The 23,970-nt window shown below is 43.5% G+C and overlaps 1 protein-coding gene across 1 annotated transcript in view; it reads right to left on the reverse strand.

Annotated features, from left to right (window-relative positions):
* Window positions 1–138: 138 nt before the first annotated feature.
* The window catches only part of bicd2b (BICD cargo adaptor 2b), a 52,836-nt gene continuing 29,004 nt past the window's right edge, over window positions 139–23,970 (reverse strand). The window contains exons 3-9 of the mRNA XM_090205252.1: window positions 13,485–13,697; window positions 10,145–10,297; window positions 9,168–9,626; window positions 7,494–8,510; window positions 7,124–7,275; window positions 3,993–4,236; window positions 139–2,666 (exon numbers count right to left, since the gene is read on the reverse strand). Coding sequence (XP_090061378.1) covers window positions 2,664–2,666; window positions 3,993–4,236; window positions 7,124–7,275; window positions 7,494–8,510; window positions 9,168–9,626; window positions 10,145–10,297; window positions 13,485–13,697 — 2,241 coding nt within the window. The 3' untranslated portion in view covers window positions 139–2,663. The remainder of the gene's footprint in view (window positions 2,667–3,992; window positions 4,237–7,123; window positions 7,276–7,493; window positions 8,511–9,167; window positions 9,627–10,144; window positions 10,298–13,484; window positions 13,698–23,970) is intronic.

The following is a 23,970-nucleotide window of genomic DNA, read 5'->3' on the forward strand; positions in this document are numbered from 1 at the left end:
TAGGCCTCAATTTCCATAATTGACTAATTCTAGGAATATACTATTATGGCACCAACAAAAAAAGACAAATGCATGTTGGTAAACTTCCTAAATTGATACAGACTATTTTACAGGGAGACAGAATGACCGAAGCAGAAATAGGATCAATATACATGTTTTAATAACCTCAACAACACAACATTAAGTCTGAAGTTAAGTTTATACTATTAAGCATGCACCTTGCCAGTGCAACATCATCATCACCACCACCACATAGGTAAGTAGGCTACTGGCTTCTATTGAGCATTCCACTGCTTAGACGTTGCCAGATCTTACCTATCAGCTAACCACATCATTATGTTATTGCAATCTGTCAGTCGATGACATGGCATGCAACCATTGGTTGATGCATGCAACGAACCAAGCAGTGGAATGCGACCACCATCTCCACCCAAAGTCCCTTGAAGAAAACATGGAAAATGACATCAACATGGTATCAATATGCCACTAATCATAATCCACATTATTGACAATACGAACATACATGACATTGTTTAAAATAAATACAAACAAATTATTTAGTACAAGGATAAACTCAAATTGGATCAAGATTGTGAGTAAGTAGTAAAACATAACAAAAGCATCAGCAAACAGACAGCATTTTTATACCGTATTTCCATATTGATACTGCGTTTAAATTGCACTTGTAAAAAAAAAAGAAAGTCATAAACGTAACTTTTATTGCATCAACAAAGCTGTGAATTAAATGGCACTGCAGAAGTGTTGATGACTTTACCTCTTCTGTTTGCTGAAGTTACAACAACTCTATTAGAGGACATAAAAAGGGCAAATAAAATTGCATTAAAACAGACAAAGAAATTATCCTCCATACTTGTCAATTCTATATTGACATTGCCTGACCTTTGCCACACACACTAGAGTATAAGTAAGTATGTGCATTAGTAATCTCTCAATTAGCCACTGTTGTAAATGCCTCTCGCCACTAACTCGGCAGCCAAAGTTAACAGTTATGGTATCAAAACGTTTAAAATACGGTTTTTCTTTATAATAATACATCATAATAACAGCCCCTAAATTTGCAATTCTGCACGTTTGGAGGATCACAGAATCACTTCAAAGAATTCACCACAGTTCCTGTTATTTTCCTCAATCTGTAATGACTGGGGTCAAAACCTCTCACCCAAATTCCTTCTCAAAGACATTGAAAACATTAAAAACTAAATCTAGCTTCTCTTTTGTGGACAGAAAGGCACTACTAGTCAAAACTAAGACCAGAAGATAGAAGAATAAGGTGCCAAAAAGCCTTCTTGAACATTATAAAAATTTGCCAGGCGGTCATTGTAAAGAATAATTTGTTTTTAATTGACTCGCCTGGATAAATAAAGGTTAAATAAAACATCTAAATACATGTGACAAGATTTAAAACAAAAGAGAGAAAGGACTCATTCCAATCAAGATTTCTTACATTAGCCTAGGAGTCCCACTGAATATTGACCCTCGGGAAAACTGTAGCAAGTCACTTTAGTTCCTAGGACTTTCCTGCCTCTGATCTTTCTCTACAAATAAATATAAATCAACACAGGTTTGCTCTCCATGGAAATTCTATTACGAATGCTCCAATTATCAACAATTATTAAATGCAACAAAAAGCTTATGAACACCTCACACGTTCACTGAGTTACAACAAGCAAACAAAGATAAATAAATACATTAAAATGGCGCAGTCATCCGGGTAGCCGATTAAACTCAACTCCATGATTTACGATGGAGTTGAGCGGCGACTATCACATCAAATGATTTCAGCACCCAAAACATAGCCCGCAATTACACGCGACAGTGGGTTTTTATGTCACTTCGGCGCTCCAGTTCGCCAACACTAGACACCACTCGACTCCATCGTAAATCGTGGAGTTGAGTTGGAGTCGGCTGTAGTCGGGGGAAAGACACAAGAGTTATAATAGTATAGAGGTGGACAATGTGGAGTGAGTGACTGGATCACAAATGAGGATCAAACTGTCGGTCATATCCATAGAAATAGACCTCTATTGGTCATCATACCGAGGAGACTTTCTTGTTTCCTGTAGCCGCACAGAGGGACCAAACCCCTGGGGGTTTCACGTGTGTCTAGGGGCCTGGAGCATATGTGTGTGTGTGTGTGTGTCAGAGGACGTGAGCAGAGTGGAGCTGAAGTGGAGCGTGCTTCATTCGGCTGGAGCGTGGAGCGAATTTCTAAAACGTTGGAGCGCCGACCTTCTATCCTGCTTCATTTGGGCATGCTCTGGCCAGCATTTCCCTCACTATGTGCTTTTAATTATGCCTATTCTGTTGTATTTATTTAGCCTACCCCATCACTAATGCAAAGAGATGTTGATATGAGTACAGTGTCACAAAAGTAGATGGGGTGTTTGTTAAATGATCATTTTTAAACACAAAATGAATGGAGTGAATTTGGAGTGGCAGAAGACTACTCCGTGAGCAATGAGTGGGATCTCTGACCGCTCAACTCCGCTCACATACTCTGGTGTGTGTTTGCACTCAGAAATCAAAGTCCTCGCATTACAGCAGTGTGTGTCTCTGACATGGGTCTCAGGCCACAGGGGGGGGGTACTGAAGTAATCATCGGCAACTGTCAACCTTTGAAGGGGACACTGGGCTTGATTAAATTACTGTAAAATGGAGAGAAAATTGAATAACATTAAAATCTGAGAGTTTGTATCAAATGAAGACTGACCAAATGATAATCAATCTAAGTTGATGAAATCATTACCCGCGTTAGTGGCATGGTAAGGTGGGGGAGTCAGTGGGGTTAGGATGGTAAGGGTTAGTCGTGCACAGTGGAGTCTTGGCTGACCATGATGCAACTGGCTGCAGGAAGCAGAAGACTCACAAGTATGGTACTCAACGTGCAGGTTAGGGATGATCATGAGTTATGAGGTAAATGTAAGTTACACCAGCATACAGATTTCTGCAGACAGGTAGGAGAAGATGAGGAGGATGGGGCAGACATGGATGAGGGTTATAAGAGAGTTGGAGTGTACGGAACAGATTCACTCAGTCTTCACCTTACTCTGAAAGTCCTCACTAAACATCTCAAAACCACCAGGCTAATTCACACAAAACTAGACCCATATATCATTTTTAAAATACTTATTCCTTAATTAGAGTTGGTAACTAACCCTCATTTAGAAGTGCTCTATTTGCCTTTGCAATGAAAATTGCTCTACAATCTCTATTACATCAAGTGCCAGGGAACTTAATCTGTAAACCTGAATGTGCCACATCACAGTTATCACTTTGTGATATCACAGCAAAAGTGATATCACAAGTGCTTAGCCACAGTGCCCTTTTATTTAGCAGCAACAGTACATTTCATTGCACTGTTTGAATGGTCCCCGAATGGTGTGGACCAGACGGACGCAGCAGAGGTCTTTCTGCAGCCTGCACTGCTGCCTGTCTGAAAGTCATAAGCTTACTCAGTTACACTTTACTTGAAGCCTTCGTCATAAGAGCTACACTGTCATAAACATGAAATAACATAGATATAACAGATTAATTTATGTACACACGCCTGCTCTGAACTCTGACTATTTGAGGAGAGCTGATGGCAGTAAATTCTACAACCTTGCCAACATTCTGCCACTCCGTGAGAATTACTAGCAGAAAAGGTATGCCTGAGCCAAGCTAGCATCATGCCATGCTGGATATGAACACATAGCTAGTAAATACACATAGTACACATATCACATAGTAGTAAATACAAGCACACCGTTAGCCACCACTGTCCTAGTCACAGCAACAGCCTTGACAGAACCATGCCGGTGAAGCTCAGCAGTGCATAGCGTGATGAGAGGTTAGCGGTTATGATGGAGGTTAGAGGTTATGATGGAGGTTAGAGTTCAAAGGTCAAAGTAAATCTCGCTGCAGAGGACCACGGGGCCTCCCAGGATGCCGCTGGGCTCGGGGAGAACCCTGCAGGAACGTCTCTGACTTACATAATGATTGGCCGATGCCCCTTTGCCCCGCGCCAATGAGGAGGTTTTTCCCCGCCCGCCTGCCGCCACTCCCCCGCCGCGGCGCGCCTGTTCGTGGTCGAACTCCAGGTCCTCCAGTCGTTGGGTCAGGGCCAGCTTCTGCTGGATGGCCATGCGGAGCAGGGAGTTCAGGGTCTTCTTCTCATCCTCCGCTGCAGCCAGCTGCCTCTGCATGTCATCCAGCTGGGTCACATACTCGTCACACCTGAGATGGTGAGAGAGGAGGGGGGAGGGAGACAGAGAAAGGGAGATAAAGAGGGATTAAAGATAGAGGGCGAGAGCAAAAGGGACACAGGAATAGTGAGAGAAGGGAAAATATTAGTCAAATGAAAACCAAATAAGGAACTTATCATTTTCCCCACCAGATGGCGCACATCTTATCCTGCTGCCAGTCGGTGCATGTTTTCTCCGTTCAGACTCACAGAGGCGCATTTTCCAGATGCTGTCAGGAGGAGCCTGCCAGCAGCCTCTGAATCTCTTCAGTATTACATCAGACAGATCCCACAATGCCCCGTCTCTCCCACACACACATGCAGCAGACACGGAAGAGGAAGTGAGACACCCCACTCGCTTTACATTTTTTTTTTTTTTTTTTGTCGTTCGATGAAAGTCAATGAAGTAAGTAGACCAGATCCACCTGCTATTGCATTGGTGTCTATGGGAGACACCCCCAGTTAAGTAGACCGAAACTGACCATTTTTATCATTGGTAAACGGCCTAAGTGAACCATCTTCATTTATCCACCATCTGTGCATGCAGCCTCTGGCAGAAAAACAGCTCCTCAACAACCTAGAAGCTCATTCAGGGCCGGCGTTATGGGCGGGTCTTAGGGAGCCCGACCCGCCCTAACGTACCTCCTTGCCAGTCCAAATCAAATAATTGATCATTTATTTGACCGAGACGCGCGCCGACAGAAAGACGCATCAATCTCAGGTAAAGCATCCGAGCGAGCGAAACAGTGACCCTCAGTCTCAGAATATGTAGAACATCTATCTGATGCTTTTCCAGAAATGTATTAAATGTATTAAAAATAAAAAACTGAAATATTTTTTTAAGTATTCAGACTTTCTTGAAGCACCTTTGACAGCTATTACAGCCTCAAGCTTGGCACACCTGTATTTGGGGAGTTTCTCTAATTCGTCACTGCAGATGCTCTCAAGCTCTGTCAGGTTGGATGGGGAGTGTCGCTGCACAGCTATTTTTTAGGTCTCTCTAGAGATGTTCAATCGGGTTCATGTCCGGGCTCTGGCTGGGCCACTCAAGGACATTCACAGACTTCCATTCCTGCATTGTCTTGACTGTGTGCTTAGGGTCGTTGTCCTGTTGGAAGGTGAACCTTTGCCCCAGTCTGAGGTCCTGAGCGCTCTGGAGAAAGTTTTCATCAAGGATCTCACTGTACTTTGCTCCGTTCATCTTTCCCTCAAACCTGACTCGTCTCCCAGTCCCTGCCATGCTTCACTGTAGGGATGCTGCCAGGTTTCCTCCAGATGTGACGCTTACATTCAAGATTGAACCAAGAGTTCAATCTTGGTTTTATCAGACCAGAGAATCTTGTTTCTCATGAGGCTTTAGGTGCCTTTTGGCAAACTCCAAGCGGGCTGTCATGTGCCTTTTATTGAGGAGTTGCTTCCGTTTGGCCACCCTTCCATAAAGGCTGCAGAGATGGTTATCCTTCTGGAAGGTTCTCCCATCTCCACATAGGAAGTCTGGAGCTCTGTCAGAGTGACTATCGGGTACTTGGTCACCTCCCTGACCAAGGCCCTTCTCCTCCGATTGGTCAGTTTGGCCGGGCGGACAGCTGTAGGAAGAGTTTTGGTGGTTCCAAAATGTATTAAATTTAAGAATGATGGAGGCCACTGTTCTTGAGGACCTTCAATGCGGCATAAATGTTTTGGTACTCTTTCCAGATCTGTGCCTCGACACAATCCTGTCGCCTCGGAGCTCTACGGACAATTCCTTCGACCTCATGGCTTGGTTTTTGCTCTGACATGCACTGTCAACTGTGGGACCTTATATAGACAAATCATATCTAAAATCAATTGAATTTACCACAGGTGGACTCCAATCAATTTTAGAAACATCTCAAGGATGATCAATGGAAACAGGATGCACCTGAGCTCAATTTTGAGTCTCATAGCAAAGGGTCTCAATACTTATGTAAATAAGGGATTTCTGTTTATTTACATTTTTTATAAATGTGCAAACATTAAAAAAATAAAAAAATAAAAAACTTCTGATTTTGTCATTTTGGTATGGTGTGTAAATTGATGAGGAAAAAAGGCTGAATAAGGCTGTAACGTAACAAAATGTGGAAAAAGGGAAGGGGTCTGAATAGTTCCTGAATGCACTGTATATTATGCATGGTAATACATTTTCTGGTCTTTTTACAGTCATTTATGTAAAAAAAAAAAAGGTGTTCATTTTCTTTTGGCGGGGGGGGGGAATTGGGAACCCTACATGCAATACGGCATATGAAACGAGAAAACCTAGCGATTGCAGGGAAAGAGTCATCTCACTGTGATGTTCTCAGGTGGATTTAGAGCTCTCAGCATGGAAAAATACGAAATAACTTTGTAGAATTGAAACAAGACCTCTTCCTCTTGGTCATAGAGGGACGAAATGACTGTGCATAAAGCTGAAGTTGTAACGAGTCAGCAGGCATTTGAATGACGTCTCTGAGTCTCTCAGAGGAAGCTGGGCAGAAAATGCTTTGTTGTCAGTTATATGAAATTGTGCCAAGTTTGTACTGTCACTAAGTATATTTATTATAATATTACTAAGTATATCATATTTTACAGTTATGAGCAAGGTGAAATATTATTGCAAGTCGTTAATAATTTGATTGTTACTACATGGAAAGTATTTCAGTAATTTCAAGCCCTATTTCCCCCACATTGTTGAATAGGAAAAAAAATAGAAAATCACATGATTTTTCATATTTTCATTTTTGTATCATATTTGTACTAGGGATAAATTACTTTTGGGTATGTGTATTTAGACGGGAAACTACATTTTCACATTACATTTAAAAGCAGACTTCTGATAACTTAAGTGTCCCAATAAGCTCTTAGCGTGTATCTACTAAGCCTTACCTTGTGGCAAACATGGCCCGTAATGAAGTGAAGGTGGCAGCGTCCTCTTTCAGGCCCTTGAGCTCATTGCGGAGCTTCAACATGGTCTCGGTCACCATGGTCTTCTCGTTGTCGTATTTACTCTTCAGGTTGGCCAGCGCCACCTCAGCCGTCTGCAGAGTAGAGTAGAATAGTTTATTGTCCATTTTATTCGAATGGAGGGCAGAGGTCACAGTCACAGGATTAGTAAGACCTTATGCTAATATTAACTCTGAACTTCTACACAGAAAGTAAATACTCAACTACTGTTCATTTCATACCGTATCAACTCTACTTTTAAACAGTACCAACTGCTCATGTTTTGGCAGAAAATTCACACTATCACACACACCTGTTTGTTGGCCTTGAGCACGGTCCTCAGGGTGGCAATCTGCTCTCTCTTGGTGCTGAGCAGAGACTTGAGTTTGAGGATTTCCCCCATGCAGGCCTCCTTGTCCTTATCGGTCACAGTACCCAGCTCCATGGAGGCCATCCTCTGGCGGCTCAGCTCTGTGGTGCGGTCCACCGCCTGCTGCAGGTGACGGATCTGGTCCCTGATGATGGCAACTAGGTTATAGATGTTCATGGGCTCTGAACGGGACTCTGGGATTGGGGCTGGGGTGGCTGGATCACTGGCTTCAGATTTAATGGGTTCAGTTTCAGGAACCAGCCCATTGGAGAGCAGAACATGGGACAAATGTTGTGTCTTCCCCTCTCGGCTGCCCCTGCCCCCTATACTGGCCTTTCCTTCCTTATAGTAGTCGAGCATGACCCGGCTGGGCGTCTCGTTGTTGCACATGCACACGTGGTTATAAAGGTTGGCCAGCTCCTCGCTGAACGTCACCAGTTCGTCCTGCGCCACGTTCAGGCTTCCCTGCGACTCGCCAACCGCTTCACTCACTCGCCGCAGCTCTTTCACCAGCCTCGCCACCTCCTCGTGCTCCTCCCGGCTGCTCTTCTCCAGGCAGGCCAGCTTTTCGCTCAGCCCTGCCACGTCGCTCTCCAGGCGGACTCGCTCTTCTTCGTACTGGCTCCGGCAAGACTGGTACTCGGCTTTAAGAGTCTTCAGCTCCTGTCTGAGCTCCCCGGCTTCTGATACGGCGATGGTATACTTACACTGCAGGATCTCAGGCCCGTTGATGTCCAACTCGTAGTAGTCCCCGTCACCGTCATCGCGGCTGTCTCGCTCTTTCTCGCTGTCCGGGGCCGAGTGGCGCTCCTTGCTGGCCTGGAGTTTCCTCATGGCACTGAGGTTCTCGGTGAGCCGTCCCACCGTCTCCTGCTGCTCTGACAGAGTCCCGTGGGCCACCTCCAGCTGCTTCTGGGACTCCTGCAGAGAGGAGAGGAGCGCCGCCTTCTCTCGCTCCACCTGGAGAACACAGACACGGGACAGTCACATAACAGCACTGAGAAATCTCTGCAACACTATGTTTACAGTCCTATTTCAGCTTGGTTTTTATTACTTTTGATTGAGAAATTAAGTAACAATTCTATATTTACATTTGTCTTTTTTTCTTCTTCTTCTAATTTCTATGTAAATACCAGGTAAATATCTGGCTCTAAAATGAAGTGTAATCCAAAATGCCATATGGAGGTGTGAGACACTGTAGTGTGAGATACTCACTCAATAATTTCACACAGTATTTATTCAGCAAGTCAACACTGCATGTATAATAGAAGTAGCCTCGTCAGTCCATGTAGCCCATGAAGTTCCACATAGGGCTCAATTGATTAGCCTTTGACTAGGCCACTAAGGCCAGTATAGGTAATCAATGTCCCTAAATGGATGAACACTGTGTTCCCCAATGCTTAATGAACTTTCCAGCCATAAGTCAGAACTGTTCACAGCTGCATGTAAGCACAACTATTTTCCAGGCAACACTTACAAACCCAGCTCAATAATGCTAATTATTACTTTATTGCTTTACCAGGGACGCTGACACCTTGACAGTGGACTGTGAATAAAGCAAACAGGCTAAGCATTTTTACAGTCCTGCCTGCTAAAACTACTATGTGGTCCTCTTACCTGCATGAGCTGCTGCTTGAGTTTCTGGATTTCTGAGATGTTGAGTTCACTCAGCAGGTCATCCACTAGGCTGGGGGCGGGCCGAAGTTTGGCTTTGTTATCTTCGTTGGCGTCGGCGGCCATCTCGGCCAGGCCGTTCTCGTAGCCGCGGAACGAGTCATCGTTGTTCGGCACGTTGGTGGCAGCAGTGGGATCCTCGCTGAACTTGAGTCCGTCCAGGGAGACGTTGAGGGAACTGTGGTGGTATGGTAACAGGTTGTCCCCAATGGTCATGTAGTGGGACAGTTCTTTACGCAGGGCGGCCTTCTGCTCACGCTCAGTCTTAATGGTCTCCAGAGCCTCTGTCAGCTGGCGCTCGGCGATCTCCCTCAGGCGCATGGCCTCCTCCTGCTGGCTGTGGAGGCACTGGGAGTCTTCCTCCAGGCGACGGATCTCATGCTTCAGACCCTCAAACTCCACCTAGAGATCACAGAGAAGCCACAGCACATCAGAGGAATCACTAACTAAATAGGGAGAATCCCCCTTACACTCACCACAAAAGCATATTTTTGTCTCATCCTCTCCAGTTGGTCCTTGTATCAATAGCCTCATTCATTGGCCCTGGCTTTCGACTTTCGAGCCGTGTCACTTTTTCACCCAAACATCTGAAGTGTATTGGCCAGTCTCTCTAACTCTACAACCTTAACCGCTACCCATTACTCACAATAAGCCCTCATCCTCCCCTAATCTCCATACACAACAGCACCTACTACTCTAGGGCAGGGGAGGCGGCAGGTAGTCTAGTGGTTAAGAGCGTTGGTCCAGTAACCAAAAGGTCGCTTGATCGAATCCTCGAGCCGACTAGTTGAAAAATCTGTAGATGTTCCCTTGAGCAAGGCACTTAACCCTAAATCACTCCTAAATCACTCCTGTAAATGACTAAAATGTTAAATGAATGCTCCCCCTCCCTCCCCTTAGTCCCTTCCTCCTCCTCTCACCTGGCTCTGTCGTAGCAGGGACACCTGTTTCTGCAGGGAGATGTTCTCATCCTCCAGCTCACTGTAGTCCTGCAGCAGTCGTGCCTCCCGCACTTTATACTCTCGGATGTCATCACGCAGTTGGGTGCGCTGCAACTCCACCTGCTCAGAGCTCTACAGACAACGAGGAAAGAAATGGGTGAGAGAAGAAGCGAAAGAGGAAAAAGTAATCAGAGAGTACAACACGAGGACATGTGGATTTGATCAAAAATGCATTCCGTGGTTGTACTGTAATGTCAACGCAGCGGGTGTTTCTCAATACGCATACTCCGAAGTATTAAAGTGTGCGAAACAGAGCACGGAGGGCACATTTTGGATGCATACTCTGTTCGTACATATTTTGAAGCATGCATCAATGCGAGGTTCAACGGAAAGTATGCACAGAAATATGATGCAACCATGAAAAAAATGACAAAAGGTATTGAAATCAATGCTGGACTGTATTTTAGCTGAAGGGAGATAAAATTAACTCTGACTGTGGAATAAAATGTTCACCAATAACATCTCATACGTTCTGTGACAAAAATATTTTGTATATAATAATATTTTGTATATTAGTTAGCAAATACATACTGTGTTAGTAGATCGCAAGCTCATGGTAAGTCAATAGGGCTAGCTGGCTAGCTATCCATCAAGAATTGGTAGCTAGCTACCCATGAAGAATTGACAGCTAGTCATCTACCTTGCATAAGATTAGTTGTAGGTAGTTTTGCCTGTTAAACTAGCTGGCTAGCTAGATTATTAAGTGTGCTGGTTAAGTGTGCCTTGAATTCAAAAAAAATCACCAACAGTGTCACCAGCAAAGCACCCCCACACCACCTCCTCCATGCTTCACGGTGGGAACCACACATGCGGAGATAATCCGTTCACCTACTCGCGTCTCAAAGACACAGCTTTTGGAAACAAAAATCTGAAATCTGGACAGATTCCCACCGGTCTAATGCCCATTACTCGTGATTCAAATCAAATCAAATCAAATTTTATTTGTCACATACACATGGTTAGCAGATGTTAATGCGAGTGTAGCGAAATGCTTGTGCTTCTAGTTCCGACAATGCAGTAATAACCAACAAGTAATCTAACTAACAATTCCAAAACTACTGACCTTGTACACAGTGTGAGGGGATAAAGAATATGTACATAAGGATATATGAATGAGTGATGGTACAGAGCAGCATAGGCAGATACAGTAGATTGTATCGAGTACAGTATATACATATGAGATGAGTATGTAAACAAAGTGGCATAGATAAAGTGGCTAGTGATACATGTATTACATAAGGATACAGTCGATGATATAGAGTACAGTATATACGTATGCCTATGAGATGAATAATGTAGGGTGAGTAACATTATATAAGGTAGCATTGGTTAAAGTGGCTAGTGATATATTTACATCATTTCCCATCAATTCCCATTATTAAAGTGGCTGGAGTTGAGTCAGTGTCAGTGTGTTGGCAGCAGCCACTCAATGTTAGTGGTGGCTGTTTAACAGTCTGATAGCCTTGAGATAGAAGCTGTTTTTCAGTCTCTCGGTCCCAGCTTTGATGCACCTGTACTGACCTCGCCTTCTGGATGATAGCGGGGTGAACAGGCAGTGGCTCGGGTGGTTGATGTCCTTGATGATCTTTATGGCCTTCCTGTGACATCGGGTGGTGTATGTGTCCTGGAGGGCAGGTAGTTTGCCCCCGGTGATGCGTTGTGCAGACCTCACTACCCTCTGGAGAGCCTTACGGTTGAGGGCGGAGCAGTTGCCGTACCAGGCGGTGATACAGCCCGCCAGGATGCTCTCGATTGTGCATCTGTAGAAGTTTGTGAGTGCTTTTGGTGACAAGCCGAATTTCTTCAGCCTCCTGAGGTTGAAGAGGCGCTGCTGCGCCTTCTTCACAATGCTGTCTGTGTGAGTGGACCAATTCAGTTTGTCTGTGATGTGTATGCCGAGGAACTTAAAACTTGCTACCCTCTCCACTACTGTTCCATCGATGTGGATAGGGGGGTGTTCCCTCTGCTGTTTCCTGAAGTCCACAATTCTTGGCACAAGCAAGTCTCTTATTATTATTGGTGTCCTTTAGTAGTGGTTTCTTTGCAGCAATTCGACCATGAAGGCCTGATTCACAAAGTCTTCTTTGAACAGTTGATGTTGAGATGTGTCTGTTACTTGAACTCTGTGAAGCATTTATTTAGGCTACAACTTCTGAGGCTGGTAACTCTAATGAACTTATCCTCTGCAGCAGAGGTAACTCTGGGTATTTCTTTCCTGTGGCGGTCCTCATGAGAGCCAGTTTCATCATAGCGCTTGATGGTTTATGTGACTGCACTTGGAGAAACTTTCAAAGTTCTTAAAATGTTCCATATTGACTGACCTTCCTTTCTTAAAGTAACAGACTTTCGTTTCTCTTTGCTTATTTGAGCTGTTCTTGCCATAATATGGACTTGGTCTTTTATCAAATAGGGCTAATCTTCTATATACCACCCCTACCTTGTCACAACACAACTGATTGGCTCAAACGCATTAAGAAGGAAATACATTCCACAAATGAACTTAACAAGGCACACCTGTTCATTGAAATGATTTCCAGGTGACTACGTCATGAAGCTGTTTGAGAAAATACCAAGAGTGTGCAAAGCTGCCATCAAGGCAAAGGGTGGCTACTTTGAAGAATTTCAAAAATAAAATATATTTTGATTTGTTTAACACTTTTTTGGATACTACATCATTCCATATGTGTTATTTCATCGTTTTGATGTCTTCACTATTATTCTACAATGTATAAAATAGTAAAAGAAAGAAAAACCCTGGAATGGTTAGGTGTGTCCAAACTTTTGACTGGTACTGTATATCTAGCCGATAATTCTGAAGTAAAAAGTTTGCTTTGTGTACATCTTGTTTTATCACTGTCCTGGCTGGAAGAAGGTTCAGTGAATGGGGAGGTGCAGCGTGAGATAAAAAAGTGGTGCTTCTCAAACGTTTTATTCGTTCTCCACACAAGAATATAGAATGTACTTGGAGCATGAGTGTGCAGCTTGGTAGTATGCATATTGAGGAACACCCAACACCCAGCTTATGTGGCTATATGCCAGTGGAATAGTGTTGAGATGAGATCTTGGCAGCTTATCCACTGTAATTAGGGAGGACCAAGATCCAGTTACCAGACTAGACCATTGAGTGAGAGTGCCTACTAAAAAGATATGGTCCTCTTCGTCAGATTGGTGAGATACAAGAGTATTTCCAAATTGAGGTTTGACCTCTCCACATTGACCATGTTTGTGTTTTGGGCAGGTCCTCCACCTTCCAGCTCACCTCTCTCATTTCCAGGGCGACGGCAGCCAGGCGCTCGTTCTCTGATTGGGTGCTAGTGAGGGCAGTTCTGGCCAACCGCAGCTCATTCTGCAGCTCCAGGACCATCTGCTGATATTGGGCCTCCTTACTGGCTGACTCCAGCATCAGTGACTCCTCCCTGCTCTCCCCATCTGCAGCCACCTTCCTATGGGTGGAGTAGGCCTGACCAAACGCCTGGGGACAGGAGGAGAGAAACATACATACGCATAGATTAGTACCAGGACAGAAGTCATAGGAGTACAAAACTGGGAGAAGGGTGGACATTGACCAGAACTCGTGCAGGACTCCAGTGAGCATGACTAGTTGAAAGCATCATGACTGGTTGAGAGTAATATTAGATATTACTCGTCATATTACTTTTTTATGCTGTCCAATAAGCACAGAGCTTCACTAAAGGCTATCAGATGAGTGAAGGTGTGAAGGTTCCTTTAATACATAATACTTTTAATACGCAATTTTTTGGTCAATTTTGTTTGACTTACATACATCCTTGATGAGAAGTAATCCCTTTGATTATATGCAGTATATTTCAATGCATTATTATATTTATTTAGGTTTTATCTGACAGTTTGAATTTGCGCCGCGGTCAGTTAAAACCTCTACGGGATCGGTGTCCCTATACAAGGGACGGTTGTCGCTAACGTGCGCTAATGTGACTAGAATGACGTAAGTAACAGCAAACTTTCCAGGACATATGCATGTCTTATATTTGCAGAAAGCTTACATTCTTATTAATCTAAATGCACTGTCCAATTCTCAGTAGCTATTACAGTGAATTACAGACCATGCTATTGTTTGAGGAGAGTGCACAACAACAAAAAACTTTTATCACGGCAACTGGTTTGATACATTCACCTCTGAAGGTAGATCATGTACTTACATTCAGTAATCTTGCTCCGATTTGTCATCCTGAGGGTTCCAGAGATAAAATGTAGCATAGTTTACTTTGATAAAATCCATTTTTAAATTGAAATGTAGGAACTGGGTTCTACAGTTTGAACCACTGCTGTTTCTGAGAGTCCGATCCATTTATTATTTTAATTTTGATACCGGCATTTGAAGTCGGCCTTGTTGTGACTTGATAGCTGGTATTTAATGGCTTTAAAGAACCCCCCCCCAAAGGAAGTTTCCGTCACTATTACGACCTAATTCCTGTCTTAATGCGGAAATTATTGTATAGTTCCACCCTCAGAACACAGAGGTATGGCGCCTTATAAATATTGATTAAATCGGGAGTGCATGTCTCCACAGCCCATACGCCACAAGGACCATCCATTCTCCTCTTCTGCAACAGAATTGAATGATCAAGGATGAATACAGTTTAGCGCCAATACTGGAGTTTTACCAGTGACCCTAGAGGCTAGCTAACCTACTCCCTGGACCAATACAAGGCTCTACAGTGCCACCATTTTACTTACATATGAACCTAAATATTTTGTTGTGCAACCTGGAATTGTTATTTAAGAGCACCAGTACACCTAAGAAAACGTATAGTTCTAGCTTTAATATTTGTCATTATGTCACTATCTAGTTAGCTACCATTCAGATGTTTTTCTGATAACCTAATTATCTGAAGAGTAAATGTTATGTAGTTATTAGCTAGTGTACTCAAAATGTAGCTAGCTTGTTTGCTAGTGTCTTCAGAAAGAATTCATACCCCTTGACATATTCCACATTTTGTTGTGTTACAGCCTGAATTCAAAATGGATGAGATGTTTTTTCCTCATCTACACACAATACCCCATAATGACAAAGTGAAAACATATTTTTAGAAATTTATGAAAATATATTAAATTAAATAAAGAAATCTCATTTACATAAGTATTCACACCCCTGAGTTAATACATGTTAGGGTCACCTTTGGCAGTTATTACAGCTGTGAGTTGTTCTAGGTAAGTCTAAGGGCTTTGAACACCTGGATTTAAAAGTTATTCAAGCTCCCGAGTGGCGCAACGGTCTAAGGCACTGCATTTCAGTGTAAGAGGCGTCACTACGGTCCCTGGTTCGAATACAGGCTGAATCACATCCGGCCGTGATTGGGAGTCCCATAGGGCTGCGCACAATTGGCCCAGCGTCGTACAGGGTAGGCCGTCATTGGAAATAAGAATTTGTACTTAAGACTTGCCTAATTAAATAAAGGTTAAATAAAAAATTGGTTGCTGGTCATTGCTAGAAAGCCATTTTCAAGTCTTGCCATTTCAGTCAAAACTGAACTAGGCCACTCAAACATTCAATGTCATCTTGGTAAGCAACTAGGTTATTGTCCTGCTGAAAGGTAAATTTGTCTCCCAGTGCCTGTTGGAAGAAAGATTAAGCCAAGTTTTCTACTAGGATTTTGCCTGTACTTAGCTCTATTTCGTTTATTTTTATCCATCTGTCCATGCCGATGACAAGCATACCCATAACACGATGCAGCCACCACCATGCTTGAAAATATTAAAGTGATCTGTGATCTGTTGTCCTGTTATTCAGGACTTAAAGTTAATTTCTTTGGCAGTTTCACTTTAGTGCCTTACTGCAAACTGGATGCATGTTTTGGAATATTTGTGTACACAGGTTTCCTTCTTTTCACTCTGTAATTTAGGTTAGTATTGTGGAGTAACTACAATGTTGTTGATCCATCCTCAGTTTTCTCCCATCACAGCCATTCAACTCCGTAACTGTTTTAACTGTTCACTTTTGGACTCATGATGAAATCCCTGAGCGGTTTCCTTCCTCTCCGGCAACTGAGCTAGTAAGGACGCCTGTATTTTTGTAGTGAATGGGTGTATTGACACCATCCAAAGTGTAAGTAAAAACTTCAACATGCTCCATTTTTACCCATCTACCAATGGTCTTGGTGATTAAATCTGTTTGAAATTCACTGCTCGGCTGAGGGACCTTACAGATAAAATGTGGTTGTTACTGACAAGAAGCACATGGCTGAGCTCTTTAATCACCACTTCATTAGGTCAGAATATCTATGACTCAGCCATGCCAGTCCAACATTTCCTCATCTCCCACCCCTTCTAATGAGACTATCCCGATGCGTATCCCTCTTTTTCCTCTACCCTGCAACAAAGTTTCTCCCTGCAGGCAATCACTGAGTCCGAGGTGCTAAAGGAGCTCGTGAAACTTGACCCCAAAAAAACATCTGGGTCAGGTGGTTTAGACCCTTCTTTAAAGTTGCTGCCCCTATCATCGCCAAGCCTATCTCCAAACTTTTTAACCTGTCTCTCCTTTCTGGGGAGGTTCCCAATGCTTGGAAGGTAGCCACGTTTCATCCTTTATTTAAAAAAGGGGGAGATCAAGCTGATCCTAACTGTTATAGGCCTATTTCTATTTTCCCTGTTTATCAAAAGTGTTGGAAACACTTGTCTATAATCAACTGACTGGCTTTCTTGATGTCTATAGTATTCTCTCTGGAATACAATCTGGTTTCCGATCAGGTTATGGATGTGTCACTGCAACTTTAAAGGTCCTCAATGATGTCAATATTGCCCTTGATTCTAAGCAATGTTGTGCTGCTATTTCTATTTACGTGGCCAAAGCGTTTGATTCGGTAGACCATTCCATTCTTGTGGGCCGGCTAAGGAGTATTGTTTGGTGTCTCTGGCCTGGTTTGCTAACTACCTCAAAGAGTGCAGTGTATAAAGTCAGAAAATCTGCTGTCTCAGCCACTGCATGTCACCAAGCCAAGGGAGTACCCCAAGGCTCTATCCTAGGCCCCACACTTTTCTCAATTCAACAACATAGCTTAGGCAGTAGTAAGCTCTCTCAGCCATTTATATGCAGATGATACAGTCTTATACTCAGCAGGCCCCTCCCTGGATTTTGTGTTAAATGCTTTCTCTACCCTTAAAATTGTTCTGAACACCTCCAAAACAAAGGTCATGTGGTATAGTAAGAGGAATGCTCCTCTCCCCACAGGTGTGATTACTACCTCTGAGGGTTTAGAGCCTGAGGTAGTCACCTCATACAAGTACTTGGGAGTATGGCTAAACGGTACACTGTCCTTCTCTCAGCACATATCAAAGCTGCAGGCTGAAGTTAAATCTAGACTTTGTTTCCTCTATCGTAATCACTCCTCTTCACCCCAGAGGCAAACTAACCCTGATTCAGATGACCATCCTACCCATACTAGATTAGGGAGACAACATTTATAGATCGGCAGGTAAGGGTGCTCTCGAGCGGCTACATGTTCCTTACCATTCGGCCATCAGATTTGCCACCAATGCTCCTTATAGGACACATCACTGCATTCTATACTCCTCTGTAAACTGGTCATCTCTGTATACCTGCCGCAAGACCCACTGGCTGATGCTTATTTATAAAAACCCTCTTAGGCCTCACGCCCCCCTATCTGAGATATCTACTGCAGCCCTCATCCTCCACATACAACACCCTTTCTGCCAGTCACATTCTGTTAAAGGTCCCCAAAGCACATAGATCCCTGGGTCGCTCTTCTTTTCGGTTCGCTAAAGCTAGCGACTGGAACGAGCTGCAACAAAACACTCAAACTGGACAGTTTTATCTCAATCTCTTCATTCAAAGACCCAACCATGGACACTCTTATTGACAGTTTAACTGCTTTGTGTAATGTATTATCGTCTCTACCTTGACCTTTGCGCTGTTGACTGTGCCCAATAATGTTTGTACCATGTTTTGTGCTGCTACTATGTTTTGTTGCTACCCTGTTGTTGTTGTGTTGCTACCATGCTGTGTTGCTGCCGTGCTATGTTGCGGTCTTAGGTCTCTCTTTAAGTAGTGTTGTCTCGTGTCGTGATGTGTTTTGTCCTATATTTATATATTATTTTTTTTACATCCCAGCCCCCGTCCCTGCAGGAGGCCTTTTGGTAGGCCATCATTGTAAATAAGAATGTTCTTAACGGACTTCCCTAGTTAAATAAAAAAAAATACAGATAGGCCTCCCGGGTGGCGCAGTCGCAGATACTCTGGGTTCGAGCCCAGGCTCTGTCGCAGTCGACCGCGACCGGGAGGCCCATGGGGCGGCGCACAATTGGCCTAGCATCGTTCTTCGGGTTAGGCCGGCAGGGATATCCTTGTCTCATCGGTGTGGCTGGCTTCCGGGTTGGATGCGCTGTGTGTTAAGAAGCAGTGAGGCTTGGCTGGGTTTCGGAGGACGCATGGCTCTCGACCTTCACCTCTCCGTGCGGGAGTTGTAACGATGAGACAGCAACGACTAACAAATGGATACCACGAAATTGGAGGGAAAACACAAATAATTACAAACTTATTATGTGACGTGTTAAGCGCATCTTTACTCCTGAACGCATTCAGGCTTTTCCAGCTTACCATAACACACATTTAGGCTTTTCCAGCTTGCCATAACACACATTTAGGCTTGCAAGTTTGCCATAACACACATTTAGGCTTTTCCAGCTTGCCATAACACACATTTAGGCTTTTCCAGCTTGCCATAACACACATTTAGGCTTTTCCAGCTTGCCATAACACACATTTAGGCTTTTCCAGCTTGCCATAACACATATTTAGGCTTGCCAGTTTGCCATAACACACATTTAGGCTTGCCATAACACACATTTAGGCTTGCCATAACACACATGTAGGCTTGCCATAACACACATTTAGGCTTGCCAGCTTGCCATAACACACATTTAGGCTTGCCAGCTTGCCATAACACACATTTAGGCTTTTCCAGCTTGCCATAACACACATTTAGGCTTTTCCAGCTTGCCATAACACACATTTAGGATTTTCCAGCTTGCCATAACACATATTTAGGCTTGCCAGTTTGCCATAACACACATTTAGGCTTGCCATAACACACATTTAGGCTTGCCATAACATACATTTAGGCTTGCCATAACACACATTTAGGCTTGCCATAACACACATGTAGGCTTGCCATAACACACATTTAGGCTTGCCAGCTTGCCATAACACACATTTAGGCTTGCCAGCTTGCCATAACACACATTTAGGCTTTTCCAGCTTGCCATAACACACATTTAGGCTTTTCCAGCTTGCCATAACACACATTTAGGCTTTTCCAGCTTGCCATAACACACATTTAGGCTTTTCCAGCTTGCCATAACACACATTTAGGCTTTTCCAGCTTGCCATAACACACATTTAGGCTTTTCCAGCTTGCCATAACACACATTTAGGCTTTTCCAGCTTGCCATAACACACATTTAGGCTTTTCCAGCTTGCCATAACACATATTTAGGCTTGCCAGTTTGCCATAACACACATTTAGGCTTGCCATAACACACATTTAGGCTTGCCATAACACACATGTAGGCTTGCCATAACACACATTTAGGCTTGCCAGCTTGCCATAACACACATTTAGGCTTGCCAGCTTGCCATAACACACATTTAGGCTTTTCCAGCTTGCCATAACACACATTTAGGCTTTTCCAGCTTGCCATAACACACATTTAGGCTTTTCCAGCTTGCCATAACACACATTTAGGATTTTCCAGCTTGCCATAACACATATTTAGGCTTGCCAGTTTGCCATAACACACATTTAGGCTTGCCATAACACACATTTAGGCTTGCCATAACATACATTTAGGCTTGCCATAACACACATGTAGGCTTGCCATAACACACATTTAGGCTTGCCAGCTTGTCATAACACACATTTAGGCTTGCCAGCTTGCCATAACACACATTTAGGCTTGCCAGCTTGCCATAACACACATTTAGGCTTGCCAGCTTGCCATAACACACATTTAGGCTTGCCAGCTTGCCATAACACACATTTAGGCTTGCCATAACACACATTTAGGCTTTTCCAGCTTGCCATAACACACATTTAGGCTTGCCATAACACACATTTAGGCTTGCCAGCTTGCCATAACACACATTTAGGCTTGCCAGCTTGCCATAACACACATTTAGGCTTTTCCAGCTTGCCATAACACACATTTAGGATTTTCCAGCTTGCCATAACACATATTTAGGCTTGCCAGTTTGCCATAACACACATTTAGGCTTGCCATAACACACATGTAGGCTTGCCATAACACACATTTAGGCTTGCCAGCTTGCCATAACACACATTTAGGCTTGCCATAACACACATGTAGGCTTGCCATAACACACATTTAGGCTTGCCAGCTTGCCGTAAGACACATTTAGGCTTTTCCAGCTTGCCATAACACACATTTAGGCTTTTCCAGCTTGCCATAACACACATTTAGGATTTTCCAGCTTGCCATAACACATATTTAGGCTTGCCATAACACACATTTAGGCTTGCCATAACATACATTTAGGCTTGCCATAACACACATGTAGGCTTGCCATAACACACATTTAGGCTTGCCAACTTGTCATAACACACATTTAGGCTTGCCAGCTTGCCATAACACACATTTAGGCTTGCCAGCTTGCCATAACACACATTTAGGCTTGCCAGCTTGCCATATGCCAGCTTGCCATAACACACATTTAGGCTTGCCATAACACACATTTAGGCTTTTCCAGCTTGCCATAACACACATTTAGGCTTGCCATAACACACATTTAGGCTTGCCAGCTTGCCATAACACACATGTAGGCTTGCCAGCTTGCCATAACACACATTTAGGATTGCCATAACACACACTTAGGCTTGCCAGCTTGCCATAACACACACTTAGGCTTGCCAGCTTGCCATAACACACATTTAGGCTTGCCAGCTTGCCATAACACACATTTAGGCTTTTCCAGCTTGCCATAACACACATTTAGGCTTTTCCAGCTTGCCATAACACACATTTAGGCTTGCCAGCTTGCCATAACACACATTTAGGCTTGCCATAACACACATTTAGGCTTGCCATAACACACATGTAGGCTTGCCATAACACACATGTAGGCTTGCCATAACACACATGTAGGCTTGCCATAACACACATGTAGGCTTGCCATAACACACATTTAGGCTTGCCAGCTTGCCATAACACACATTTAGGCTTTTCCAGCTTGCCATAACACACATTTAGGCTTTTCCAGCTTGCCATAACACACATTTAGGCTTGCCAGCTTGCCATAACACACATTTAGGCTTGCCAGCTCGCCATAACACACATTTAGGCTTGCCAGCTCACCATAACACACATTTAGGCTTGCCAGCTCGCCATAACACACATTTAGGCTTGCCAGCTCACCATAACACACATTTAGGCTTGCCAGCTCGCCATAACACACATTTAGGCTTGCCAGCTCGCCATAACACACATTTAGGCTTGCCAGCTCGCCATAACACACATTTAGGCTTTTCCAGCTTGCCATAACACACATTTAGGCTTGCCATAACACACATTTAGGCTTGCCAGCTTGCCATAACACACATGTAGGCTTGCCAGCTTGCCATAACACACATTTAGGCTTGCCATAACACACACTTAGGCTTGCCAGCTTGCCATAACACACATTTAGGCTTGCCAGCTTGCCATAACACACATTTAGGCTTTTCCAGCTTGCCATAACACACATTTAGGCTTTTCCAGCTTGCCATAACACACATTTAGGCTTGCCAGCTTGCCATAACACACATTTAGGCTTGCCAGCTTGCCATAACACACATTTAGGCTTTTCCAGCTCGCCATAACACACAATTAGGCTTTTCCAGCTTGCCATAACACACATTTAGGCTTTTCCAGCTTGCCATAACACATATTTAGGCTTGCCAGTTTGCCATAACACACATTTAGGCTTGCCATAACACACATTTAGGCTTGCCATAACACACATGTAGGCTTGCCATAACACACATGTAGGCTTGCCATAACACACATGTAGGCTTGCCATAACACACATGTAGGCTTGCCATAACACACATGTAGGCTTGCCATAACACACATGTAGGCTTGCCATAACACACATTTAGGCTTGCCAGCTTGCCATAACACACATTTAGGCTTGCCAGCTTGCCATAACACACATTTAGGCTTGCCAGCTCACCATAACACACATTTAGGCTTGCCAGCTCGCCATAACACACATTTAGGCTTGCCAGCTCGCCATAACACACATTTAGGCTTGCCAGCTCGCCATAACACACATTTAGGCTTTTCCAGCTTGCCATAACACACATTTAGGCTTGCCAGCTTGCCATAACACACATTTAGGCTTGCCAGCTTGCCATAACACACATTTAGGCTTGCCAGCTTGCCATAAGACACATTTAGGCTTTTCCAGCTTGCCATAACACACATTTAGGCTTGCCAGCTTGCCATAACATACATTTAGGCTTGCCAAAAATACTTGTTCACATTTCAGCTTTTCATTTTTTATTAATTTGTAAAAATGTCTAAAAACAGAATTCCACTTTGACATCATGGGGTACTGTTTATAGGCCAGCGAGACAAAATCTACATTTAATTCAAGGCACTGTAGCTACCTGGCTAGCTAACTAAACGACCTAGCTGCAGAGTCCAACACTGAATCAGTGTTGGACACTAGCTAGAACATGGACCAATACTTTAATAGCAGAGTTAGCTACTAATACAAAAATCACTCTGTATCAAAAAACATCTTACAATGTATACATTTCATGTAATTCTACTTACTGTATGTTCCTAATTATTTACTTAGTTTTATCAAACTTCATCCGGATATTACACTGTTGGTGTGTAGGAGTACAATATTACTAGTTAGCTTGTATTCTACGAACAATAACACCAGTGTTCCTGTAAAATAATGTGTATAATGTAATATAGATAGGTTATAGCCGAGAGAGAGAAGGAATTGGTGGCTTGTTAGAGCACATCACATTTCAGTGGTGCTCATCAGGACCCACATAAACAATTGAAATGTCAATGTGGCCCCCCTCAAACATTGTAACACTGGGAATCCTTAGCAGTCCATGTATGATAGTACCCTGAGTGGAGGAGTAGGCTATAATGAACATGTGGTCTTCCTGTACATTGTAATAATTTATTTTCCATTCCATTGTTTGCTCAGCTTGTAATTGTAGTTGGTTATGTAAACATTATCAGAACAGGCATTGCATGATAAACAGAACAAAACATGGACCCATCATATGACATATACGTTTTAACAATTTCAACGACAGCTTCACTTTTCTGTCAATATTACAATATTGCTGCTTGCTCAGCCTCTGTCCTTGGTCTGCATCACACAGACCGACAGTCCTCAGTCCTGTCCTCAGTCCTGAATTGTCATTAAGTCCATAGACCGGATCCATAAACTGTTCTCAGTTTAGCCAAGAGAACTGAGAATCAGGCAGGGATTCTCTCTGTAAACAGTCAAGAGAGTGCTGTCAGGTTCCTACCCACTGTGTACATCAGCACCCTGGTCAAGCCTCCCATGATTGTCCAGCCTTGTTGTAGTCCCGACTCTACTTCACATACGTGGCGTTGGATTTTAACCAGGGTTCGACAATCATGGACGGTGACCTGATTTGCCATTTTTGGGAGAGAGATCATCCTCTCTCCGTTTTCAGGGCGTGTGAGAGTTACAA

This window comes from Oncorhynchus mykiss, chromosome 17, assembly GCF_057628025.1.
Source record: "Oncorhynchus mykiss isolate SJ-2025 chromosome 17, ASM5762802v1, whole genome shotgun sequence".
Classification (NCBI taxonomy): Eukaryota; Metazoa; Chordata; class Actinopteri; order Salmoniformes; family Salmonidae; genus Oncorhynchus; species Oncorhynchus mykiss.